This window comes from Dasypus novemcinctus, chromosome 17, assembly GCF_030445035.2.
Source record: "Dasypus novemcinctus isolate mDasNov1 chromosome 17, mDasNov1.1.hap2, whole genome shotgun sequence".
NCBI lineage: Eukaryota > Metazoa > Chordata > Mammalia > Cingulata > Dasypodidae > Dasypus > Dasypus novemcinctus.
In genome coordinates this window covers 30,353,751-30,366,263 of record NC_080689.1, presented here as the reverse complement: position 1 = coordinate 30,366,263, position 12,513 = coordinate 30,353,751, and the positions used below count along the sequence as shown (strand labels likewise).

General features: G+C 39.0%; 1 protein-coding gene across 2 annotated transcripts in view; it reads right to left on the bottom strand.

Moving 5' to 3' along the window:
• EML4 (EMAP like 4) overlaps positions 1 to 12,513 on the bottom strand; it is a 221,076-nt gene that overhangs the window by 53,102 nt on the left and 155,461 nt on the right. For both annotated transcript variants that reach the window (XM_071208789.1, XM_004448018.5), the window contains 2 exons: positions 8,331 to 8,465; positions 8,091 to 8,226 (listed from right to left, as the gene is read on the bottom strand). In XM_071208789.1, coding sequence (XP_071064890.1) covers positions 8,091 to 8,226; positions 8,331 to 8,465 — 271 coding nt within the window. The remainder of the gene's footprint in view (positions 1 to 8,090; positions 8,227 to 8,330; positions 8,466 to 12,513) is intronic.

Sequence of the window (12,513 nt, the reverse complement as noted above, 5' to 3'; positions counted from 1 at the left end):
GCTTCCCAACATTCACTATTATTATAAAGGCAGTTCTTACTTAACCATTTTGACCTTTGGGTTTTATCTGTCATATCTGGGCCATATCTTCCTGGTATGGAGTACGATTTCTTGTTAGTGTCTTGGCATCTAATTTACTAGACATATTTATACTGGGCACAGTTTCTCTCTTTAGTCTAGGGCTTTCTATTTGAGTGGCTTTGTGCTATAGCCCCTCTATGATACCTGGTTCAATTTAATTTGGAACTTTATAGTGGCTCATATTTAGCCAATCTGAATTTTTTCAGGTCTTTTTCATCTATTCCTTGTCCTTTCTCCCTTGCTAACTGTTGTGTAGTAGGAGTTGAGAGTATAGCCATTACTGTAAGCCATAGAGGCTGTAGCTGCCCGCATTGCCCCAGGAACCAATGAAGCTTCTCCCACCCACCCTTTTCCCCTGCCAGGGGTAGGGGTTGCACAGCTGGGTGTAGTAATCCAAGCTGTGCAGGCCAAGAGTGTCTGTAGCTGCCTGCAGAGATGGATCTATAGGTATGGGCAATAAACTAAGCTGTTCAAGTCAAAACTGACTGCAGTTGCCCAAGTAGACTGACGGAAGCACTGGCCCTCACCCTCTTTCCAGGGGCAGGGATAGAGCCTCAGGAATACCTAACAATCTAGTCCGTGCAGGCTGAAAGCACCTGCTGTTATAAGGCCGAGGGAGCATTGTCCTTTCTGTCCTTTCAGTGTCGGGGATGAAACCACAGGAATGCCTAACAATCTAGTCTGTGTGGGCTAAAAGCACCTGCAGTTGCCCAGAGAGGCTGGGAAAATACCACCCCACTTCTATCCTTTTGGGCAGCAGGGATGGGGCCACAGGTGCCCAACAATCTCATCTACGCAGGTCTAAGGTAACTACTGTTGTCCTTAGAGGCTAGTACAAATTCTCCAAGCTTCCTCCCTCCCAGAAGCAGGGCTAGAGCCTAGGCTAGGGCTGCAATCTGATCTGGATAGAAAGAAACCAGTCACCACTGCCACTGTGACTTTCAATCACCCTGCTTCCCCTCATGCCAGGGGTAGAATTAAAATGGTGGCTACCAGCCTCTTTGTGACTCAGACAGGTTCGAACTTTAGCTGTTCTAAAAAATATGACTTTAGCCCACTGAATTTAGTAATTGGTAGCTGAAGTTGGCGCCCACCTGTTTCTTTCTCCTTAATTTTTGGGAAATGTAGCTTTCAACTCCAGCCAGGGAATAACTCCCGAGGTGGCTTGCACTGCCAGGGGGGAATGGGTATAGCCCTCCACAGCTTGGGAGTGCCTCTACTCATGAATCTTCTCTTCAGGTGGGCAGTAACCTCCTTCCATTGTTACAAGGATGTTGCATGATCCTCTTCTGGTTTCCTGGGCCCCCCCAACAGGTGTGTTAGATAGCTCTGGGTGATTACTAACTATATTGTAAGATGAGCAGATTTTTAGAGCTCTTTACTCTGCTGCCATCTTGCCTCTTCCTCTGGCTTGCTCGTCTTACTCAGGAAGGCATAACGCTGACAGCCAGTAATTCTTTCACAAGGACCACTGCTTACCCAGCAACCTAAATCTACTCACTGATCGCTACCACCCAGAGAGTGGAGGTGCCCAGGACTCACAGTTGTCTTATTTCCCTTCCACATGCCTGGGTTAAGAGAGGCAGCCCTGACCTCAATACTGATGGATTCTAGTTGAAGTTTTTTCATTGTCAGTCTCTTGCTGTTTGGGGAACAGAGCTCTTTCCTCTGGAGCTTTAGATTTGGTACTGCACTTATTGCAAGGTAATCAATGATGTATAAGAACCATGAGAGACTGGAATCTTCCTCAACCCATGCCTACATGGTGAAGTAAAGAGGTTGCATGTTCTCATACAGACATTTCCATCCAACAAGAGGGCACTGGAACGATTAAAAGACCCACTTCCATAAAGTAGATGTAAACATGACTTCACAGTGCTCCAACATTGCTGTCTATGTGTGCTTATGTTAAATAATTTTAAAATAAAAATGTGATCTACTGGGGAGGTATATTTAAAAATCTTGCAACTAAGAGGCAAACAAATAATGAATCCTAAGATGGAAGATCAAGAATTTACAATGTTAATGGGAAACGGACTTTGGCCCAGTGGTTAGGGCGTCCGTCTACCATATGGGAGGTCCGCGGTTCAAACCCCGGGCCTCCTCGACCCGTGTGGAGCTGGCCATGCGCAGTGCTGATGCGCGCAAGGAGTGCCTTGCCACGCAAGGGTGTCCCCCGCGTGGGGGAGCCCCACGCGCAAGGAGTGCGCCCGTGAGGAAAGCTGCCCAGCGTGAAAAGAAAGTGCAGCCTGCCCAGGAATGGCGCCGCCCACACTTCCCGTGCCGCTGACGACAGAAGCGGACAAAGAAACAAGACGCAGCAAATAGACACCAAGAACGGACAACCAGGGGAGGGGGGGAAATTAAATAAATAAATAAATCTTAAAAAAAAAAAAAAAAAAAAAAAAAAGAATTTACAATGTTAAGACTGAAAGCACACCAGCATTATTAAGTTTGCAATAATCCTTTTTAACTGTTTTTGAAAATACCTTTTTTTCACCTTTAGAATCAGAACAGCTACATTTGGATCACTTTATGTAGCAGTTTTCAGATGGTAAGAAACTGGTGCTAAGTCTTAGAGCTGACACAATTCTAGAAAGTATAAAACAGCTTCAATGTGAAAAAATATTTTTAGAAACACATTTTGGTTTACATGAATACACCCTGATAAGCTGGTATCTGATGTAGATCTCGTTACTGTGTGAACAAACTCACTTTAATCTTGCTTTTTTTGTGTGCTGAATACCTATTTTGAATTTACATAATTATGCTTTGATTCTTCATAGTTTCTCAATTTAGGGAATTGATTTGCACCGACTATGAACTGTAAATAAAAGAAATAAATCTGTGAAATAAAAAAAATTTTAGCTACAGCTGACTCAAATTTACTCAGTGTGAGGATGCTGGTGATATAGGTACTCAATAGATGGGTATATTTAACAGGGAAAAAGGAAAGCACTTGCCTGATTCGGAGGAGCATTTGTCTGATTCAGTAGAGCAGGGAGCAGAACTCTTAAACTTACTATTCAGTTTGGTTTCCTCACCTCATATAAACGTTCATCACCTAAAAATACTTTAAACACTGAACAACACAAACGTGCCCCATGGGAAAGCAACCAACTATCTATTACTGCTCTGATGTGACCAAGAGAGAAAGGACATCTGAGAGATGTGAATCTGTACAGTTGGCTTTATTTGGGCATTAAAAACAACAACAACAAAGAACTTATCTTCCTATGCACAGCCAAATTAACAAGAATAATCGGAAAACACCATGTAAGAAGGTATAAAAAGCACAAGTAGCGAGTGGATGTGGCTCAAGGAACTGGGTGCCTGCTTCCCACATGGGAGGTCCCAGCTTTGGTTCCCAGTGTCTCCTAAAGATGAGCAGATGCTGCAACAAGCAGATGCTGCAATCAGCAAGACACCACAACGAGCAGACACTGCAATGCAGACACTGCAATGAGCAGACATCATAACCAGCAGATGCTGCAACCAGCAGGAAGTGGAAGTGGCTCAAGTGGTTAGGCACTTGCCTCCCACATGGGAGGTCCTGGGTTTGGTACTCAGTGCCTCCTAAGAAGATGAGCACACAACAAGCAGAGAGACAAGGGAGCCATCTCAGGTGGGGGTGGAGAATAAAAAAAAATCAATTGACAATATTTTTTTATTTTAAAAAAGCACAAGTATGGAGTTCTCTATCAAAATGAAGGAATACGAAATAATTTTTCTGTTCTTAATTCAGTCTTCCATTCCTCCAAACATAGAAAAACCCTGTTAAACATGAACTTCCAAGAAGGATGGGATGATAGAAAATATAACTGAAGGGAAACGGACTTTGGCCCAGTGGTTAGGGCGTCCGTCTACCATATGGGAGGTCCGCGGTTCAAAGCCCGGGCCTCCTTGACCCATGTGGAGCTGGCCATGCGCAGTGCTGATGCGCGCAAGGAGTGCCGTGCCACGCAAGGGTGTCCCCCGCGTGCGGGAGCCCCACGCGCAAGGAGTGCGCCCATGAGGAAAGCTGCCCAGCGTGAAAAGAAAAGTGCAGCCTGCCCAGGAATGGCGCCGCCCACACTTCCCGTGCCGCTGACGACAACAGAAGCGGACAAAGAAACAAGACGCAGCAAATAGACACCAAGAACAGACAACCAGGGGAGGGGGGGAAATTAAATAAATAAATAAATCTTTAAAAAAAAAAAAAAAAAAAAAAAAGAAAATATAACTGAAGAACAAGTGCCTCATCAGGAGTAAAAACAGTGTAGTTATCAACTCAGTGAGATTCCTACCCACTTCCCTTCTATAGAAACAACTTAATAAAGCACAACTGCAAATCCCCTTTTCTTTTCATCTGTAACTGAAAAAACTGTTCATTGTAAAAGTAAGTTTACTTTATCAATTAAAGATGGTTATAGGGTTTTTCGTGCCTGTTTAACTATAGAATCAAATGTCAGGGAAACTTTAAAATTTATGCTATAGCAACTAGGCAAATAGGCCTATATTAATTATTTTGAGATCTGGCAAAATGATGGTGTTTGTTAGTTTTTAAAGGAAGTTGGCAATGATTTAAATGATGATATAGATACTCTCAACTTTTCCTCTTCCACTTAAAAAATTATTTTATATACAGACAAATTTTGAACTAATTCATATCTGTAGGAAATAAATACTGTTATACTCAATAGAATACATATTACTTTGAAGATTCCTACTAATTTAAAGGAAAGGGAAAAAAGCATTTGAGAACAAGAGGAAAATATACAGAGAGAGCTTATGAGGCATAAAATACAGTTTTAGTTTGCCTTCTGTTTACTGGAGTAAAAGAATTACCTATGAAATTATACTTCTGCCATCTAAAAATATGCCTGTATCAGACACGTACCATTAGTATACCCAAATTTTGGTTGATAAAACTGCCAAAGGTGCAAAAATGTCACAATAGGGAAACATGCAAATTGGATCAATCTTTGAAGTTTCGGGCAAGAATTTAAAAATAGAAATGCTTCAGTACGTGTATATCAGTTGTAGAAAATGTACACTTATGGGGGATGTTGGTAATGGGGGGAAAGTATGGGATGCGGCAGGGTAGGGTATATGGGAATCCCCTATATTTTTGATGTAACATTTATGTAGTCTAAAGCTTCTTTAAAAAAAAAGGGGGGGGGGGGGAATTTAGGGCATCTGTCCTGTTCTCGGCTCACACATTTATTTCAATGTACTCATCAAATGTCATCCTGATAGAACTGGAAACTCCAAACAAAAAGAAACAAAATTCTTCTAAGTTTACCCATAATAATGTCAGTCATATAACAAAGTACAACTCAGACCATTTCACTGCCCAGCAGTTTACAAGATTGGATTTTCCTGTTTCCTGTTTGTGCATATACAGATTTTCCCTGCTCAGAGGCTAAGTCACAAGATTTTCAGATAAAAACTAAAATAAAAACAATCTGAGAACCTTCCCCACTTCGATACAAAAAGTAAGGCTAATGAAGGATACAGTTCATACCTAATCTCTACTCAGTGCTGGAGGACAATGTCAACTTAATAGTCACTGTTTTTGAGATACTATGCTGTTCCTGGCATTTCTGATACTGTACAAATGTGCCCAGATAAAAAAGAGACAAGTAACAAAGGTAGTTGACAATACTATTGTTCTCAACTTTCTTTTTTAAAAAAATATCGTCAACCCACTGTTACCCCTCTCATATGTACAGAATTCTGAACCTAAACCAAATGAAAGAGGCCACTGATTAAGATCAGGGTTAATGTAATACAACTAAACAGTTCTTTTTCTTCTAAATACACTCCTCCTCATTCAAATCAACTGCCAAATTCAGGTGAATATCTCCTAAAAAAATACAGTGTAAAAATTGAAACAATCGCAACACAACCATAATACTAAACTCAAATTCCACATTTCATGACAATAGAGCCTTAATCAACACCACTCAACTTCTACTCCAACAATGATGCCCAAAGGTGAGATTAAAGTCATTTTCTTAATAAAATGTTTAACAAATAATTTTCAAACAGCTAGTACCAAATGCCAGACACTGTGCTGGTCCTGGGAAAGTCTACTGAGGAAGACAGGCATGTAAATATGGTCTTTCCTTCTGGGAAGGAAACGGGAATTCCCTTATTCATAAACTATTTAGGATGAGTTCTACTGTTTCATGCAGGGACTCCAGAAAGACAGAGTAGGGATTGTTTGAGTATCTGAGGTTAGGGTAAAGTGGGTGAATAAGGGAAATCAGGCATGCTGTCTCATCTATCTGCAGCGCAAATGTTTCAATATCAAGTTGGTCCCCCATCACATTTTCCCATTTTCTATAGATTTTCAGGGACTAATTGGCCTAGCTAGTTCTCTTTCTACTGCCACCACCTATTGCTGTTAATGAAGCATCTCTTTCGTTTAGTAGCCCACTGACTTTTCATGAGGGCTCCAATTTTTCTTTAATAACCTTCTACTCTGAAAGAAATACATGGTACTCTGAATATTATTTTTAAAATTGGAACCTCATAAAAAGTCAGTGGGCTAGGAAATGAAAGACGAGCTAACCCAGTTTTAAGAGTTTTGTGGTGACTTGGAAAATCTATAGCCTTGATTTCTACTTGAATTTTCAATGGCTTAGTATTTATTTGTTTAAACTGATAAAAGGAATTACTAAGTACTATTTTTTATTCTATTTCCTTGAAGTTGGCTATCTAGTTTCTGTTAAAACTTTTATAATTCTGTCAGTTACCTTAACAGCTGTTTAAGTCTTGCTTCCTTGTCCTTTATACCTAGTACATCAAATATCCTTTTTTAAAAAGAATTTTTTAATTCATCCCCCCCATTCCCTGTTGTTTGCACTTGTCTGCTCTGTGTCTGTTCAATGTGTGCTCATCTTTTTTTTAGGAGGCACTGGAAACTAAACCTGGGACCTCCCATGTGGGAGGGGAGGTGTCCAATCACTTCAGCCACCTCTGCTCCCAGGTTGTTGTGTCTCTCATTGTGTTTCCTTGTTGAGTCTCTTCACTGTGTCATCTTCTTCTGTCAGCTTGCCGCGCCAGCCCATTGCGTCAGCTCACTATCTTGCTTGTCTTCTTTAGGAGGCACCAGGAACCGAACCTGGGACCTCCCATGCGGTAGGGGCACCCAACTGCTTAAGGCTGCTTCCTTCCCTCACTTCTCATCTAGATCCTTCCCATTTCTACACGAACCTCCTAAAGTTCAGGCATTCATCTTCTCTCCCTAGCACTTGCCTGGCCTCCTCCAAACTGGTCTGACTGCTCTCAGTTTCTTCATATCTGTTCTTACACATAACACTACCAGATTAATCTCCCTAAATAAACACTGGAATTATAATACAACCTTGCTTAAAAACCTTAATGGATTCTCACTGAATATGAAACTAGGAGTGGAAACATTTTTGGTAATCTAGGTCTACTACAGAATAGACAATTTAAATCACAGAGCTTATTATATTACTTTATTGCAACTCTCATTCTCATAATCTTAGTAAAAGATGGATTAAAAAAGCAAGATAAAGGTATATAATCAACATAATAAGCACTTAATAAAGGTTTACTGAATTAACCAATTGAATATATAAGGACATAGTTTCCTTTCCCTTTTTTTTCTTCTTCTTTTGATTAGACATGACAAATGCAGCCATAGTATCCTGGATGCCACTCATTCATTTCCATTTTTCTTGCCTTTGCACTATTTCTCTAAACTAAATCTAGGTTCCATATCTATTGCAGTCTTGTACATTCACTACGGCTTACCTTGAATTCCATCTCTTTTGTGAAGATGTCACAAAACACTGAAGAATAGGATAATATCTCTCTTAAACTTTATACTTTTAAATTAACAGATATCTATACTGTCATTCTCTTCAATTATTTTGTAATAAACTCCTCTGGGGATGGGACAACACTTGTTTCAGTGTAGTTGAAAATAGGCTATATTTGTTTAATAAATAAGTGGATAAGAAATTTTATCAAATAATAAATGAATACTGTACCTTTAGGCCCTTTACCAGGTGTGGGTTCTACAGTAGTTTTGCTCCATGTAAGTATGACGCCACCTGAGTCTCCAGTAAGAACATTTCCATTCCCCAAGAAAGCTAAACACTGCACAAATTTTGGTTTTTCATATTTCTAAAATGAAACAATGAGAATATTTAGTTTTCCCTTTGGCATGCTTACTCAACAAGAAATAAACTTTTATATAACTAATAAAGTTATAACATTCTGGCCCTTACCCCAAAGATTCCCTGTTTTCTTGTTAGGGAATTGCCACTCCAGGTCCAAAAAAATATATGAGATTTACCACATGTTATTATGGTATTTGCATCTGTTGGGTGGAACTCCACAGCCAGAACAACCTCATTTGTTGTCTGTGAAAAGAGAAATACAGCTTTGGTTGAACATATATCCTTACACCATCAAGTACCAATTAACAGACACTGACAACCAAAGACAGGGAAACTTTTTTTAGGAAATGCCTTTTCTTCCAGGATCTATTTTCCTGAAAAGATTAAATAATAGATTTTCATGAGCAGATGTAGTTCAAGTGGTTGAGTGCCTGCCTCCCACATGGGAAGTCCTGGGTTCGGTTCCTGATGCCTCCTAAAAACATACACACACAAAAACAAACAACAAGCAAACAAATGAAATAACCAACTCTGGGGAGCCAAGGTGGCTCAGTGGTTGAGTGCTGGCTTCCCACATATGAGGTCCAGGGTTCAATCCCTGATTCCGGTACCCAGTACCTCACACAACTTCCTTCCCCCAAAAATAGATTTTTCTGAATAATGATTTAAATTTTAAGTGTTTATACTGTAATATCATCATTTTGCGCTATTTATATATAATAACTCTACACTAAGAAAAATTAAATGAATTACAGTTTTATATTATTTAAATTTCCTGTAAATTCAGGAAAATGTACCCTTACACTATCAAATGCAAGAGCAATGAATATTTTGTCTTAAAGATGCTGCCATTTTGATTTAAAAAAACAAAGATTTCTTTTTTGTATCATTATTATTTTAACCATCCATTCATTCAGCAAAATATTACTAATTTAGAAATTCATTTCTTTGTGTTTGTTAGGGATTGAATTGTATTCCCTAAAAAGATAGGTTCAATTCCTAACCCCTGGTCCTGGGAATGTAAAAAGCATCTTTGAAGATATTATTAAGATGGAGCCAAACAAAATATAACTATAGCCCTGAAAAATAAGAGTATATGTGGACAGAAATACAGATGACTGCTAGAAACAGTCATGTGACAGAGGCAGATACTGAGTTATGGACTAGAGCAAGACACCACCAGGACCTTCCAGACTTCAGAAGAAGCATGACTGCTGACACCTTGATTTTGGACTTCTAGCTTCAAAACTGTGAGAGAAGTTCCTATTTAAGCCAACTCGTCTGTGGTACTTTATTATAGCAGCCTTGGAAAGCAAAGACACAGTAAAAACTTTAACACAAGTAGACAAAGAATGATCACTATTGATTTCTACAGAAATGAAAAAACTATAATCTTTGTTCTTTTTAAATATAAATATTTAGATAAATTTCCCACTCTGTACTGCCTTTGCTGCATGCCATCAGTTTGGCATGTTGTGTTTTTGTTTTCATTCATCTCAAGATATTTCCTAACTTCTCGTGATTTCTTCTTTGCCACTGCTTATTTAATACTGTGTTAATTTCCACATATTTGTAAATTTTCCAGTTTTCCTTCTGGTATTATCTCTGATTTTATTCCAGTATGGTCTGAGAAGAACTTTGTATGATTTTGACATTTTAAAATTAAATTATTAAGATTTTATTGGTGGCCTAACACATGGTCTATCTTGGAAAATGAGCCCTGTGCACTTGAGAAGAATATATATTCTGCTGTTATTGGGTAACTGTTTTTTAATGTGTCCATTAGGTTTAATTGGTTAAAAGTGTTGTTCAAATCCTTTATTTTCTGACTGATATTTTGTTGTCAATCATTGAAAGTAGTGTATTGATGTTGGCCAACTATTATTGAAGAACTCTATTTCTTCCTTTAATTCTGTTCATTTTTGCCTCAAATTTTGGGGCTGTTATTAGGTGCATATGTTTATAATTATCATATCTTCTTCCTGTATTTGAATCTTCTATTAATACCCTTTTTTCCCCCAGCAGCCTATAATGCCCTCCTTTGTCTCTCGTAATCTTTTTTGACTTAGTCTATTTAGTCTGACAATAATATTGCCACTCTACTGCTCTTCTGATTACTGTTTGCATGGAATATCTTTTTTCACCTTTCTACTTTCAACCTCTTTATATCTCTGTACCTACAGCATATAGATGGATTATACTCTAATCTGCCCATCTCAAACTTAAAAAAAAAAGTCAACCAAGAATTCTATATCTGGAAAAATTAGACTTCAAAAATGAAGGAGAAATTAAGACACTTACAAGTAAACAAGAACTGAAGGAGTTCATTACCAGAAGAAATGCTACAGGGAGACCTCCAGGCTGAAACAAAGGGCCACTAGCCAGTAACTCAAAGCAATAAGAAGAAAAAAAGAACACTGGTAAATAGATAAGTAAATATAAAATCTTGTATTATTGTACTTTTGGATGTAACTATTCCTCTCCCACGACTTAACAGGTAAATGTGTAAATTAATAATTAAAATCTATGTTAATAATACAACGTATAAAGATGTAATTTGAGATAACAATATAACGGAAGGGATGATGATATATATAGGAGTAGAGAAGTTATACACTGCAGAAACTAGGCTGGTACTAGACTGCTATTAGTTTAAGATGTTACCTGTAATTAAAAGGTAACTACTAAGAGGGAGGCGGACTTGGCCCAATGGATAGGGAGTCTGCCTACCACATGGGAGGTCCGTGGATCAAATCCTGGGCCTCCTTGACCCACGTGGAACTGGCCCATGCGTGGAACTGGCCCATGCGCAATGCTGAAGACCCACGTGGAACTGGCCCATGCGCAATGCTGATGCGTGCAAGGAGTGCCGTGCCCTGCAGGGGTGTCCCCCGTGTAGGGGAGTCCCACATGCAAGGAGTGTGCCCCGTAAGGAAAGCCTCCCAGCGCAAAAGAAAGTGCAGCCTGCCCAAGAATGCTGCCGCACACACGGAGAGCTGACACAACAAGATGATGCAACAAAAAGAAACACAGATTCCCAGTGCTGCTGCTAAGGATAGAAACAGTCACAGAAGAACACACAGTGAAAGGACACAGAGAGCAGACAACTGGGTTGGGGGGGGGGGCGGAGAAAGAGAGAGGGAAAAAAAAAGGTAACCACTAAGAAAACAACTTTAAAAATATAGAGAAAAGAAGAAGGGAATAAAAAATGGTACACTATTAAAAAAGTAACTAAAATAAAAAAGTCAGTAATAGTGGAATTGAGGAACAGAAAACATACAAGATATACAGAAAACAAATAGTTAAACGGCAGCAGGAAATCTTTCCTTCTCAGTTATTACCTTAAATGTCAGTGGATTAAACTTCCCTATTAAATTCTATTAGATTGACAGATTAGGTAAAAAAGAATGATCCATCTATAGACTGACTACAAGAGACTCACTGTAGGTATAAGGACATATAAAGATTTCTGGCAAATTTCCTGAGGTTAGGCCATACTTTTCTGTTTCTTTCTTGTTTTTAATTTTTTTTGAGAACTTGACATTCTGAATATTATGTTGTTATAACTTTGGAAACCTAGTTCTCCCACTTGTCTCGGAATGCTAGTTTGTTTTTTTTCTTTTTAGAGGGTCAGAGTCATCAATTTATGACTTTTCCAAACTATTTTTGTTCCTAAATGGAAATGGAAAGAGAAAAAACCCAAAAAGGTACTGCCTCTTTAAGATTCCTAAAATGCTTTTGCCTGAGGAGGGTTGGAACAATGGCTGCCCTCAGAGCTTGCCCTCCAAATACTTGAAGCAGCTGACCAAAAGTAATAATCAGTGATCACACCATAGACACAAGGATTTTGGAGGACTAAGTGTTTATAGCCTACCCTGGCATCAGTAAGCTGTCCTAGGAACTCAGGTTACAGTTCTTACTACCATCTGTCACATGACTGGGAGATGGGGGACAGTCGCAGGTATACTGGGGTGAAATTCATCAACATTTAGTGCAATTGCCAAACTCTTTTATCCAGCTTTTGTCTAGATGCTGCACACAGTATTTCACTAGACTTTAGAGTTCAAAATAGTCGATTCAGGCAGTTCTTGCCAGTTCAATGGTTGGAGCCTACTACACAATCCTCCCTAAAGATATTGTTTTGAAAACATTATATACCTCCAGTAAATCATAAATAAGCTCTGAGTAAATTGATGTTTTATGGTAAAATAAAATTTAACAGTGGGATGAAACCTACATGCCTATAAAAATGTTTTATCATTAGCCCTATCTTACACTTACTCAAAATGAA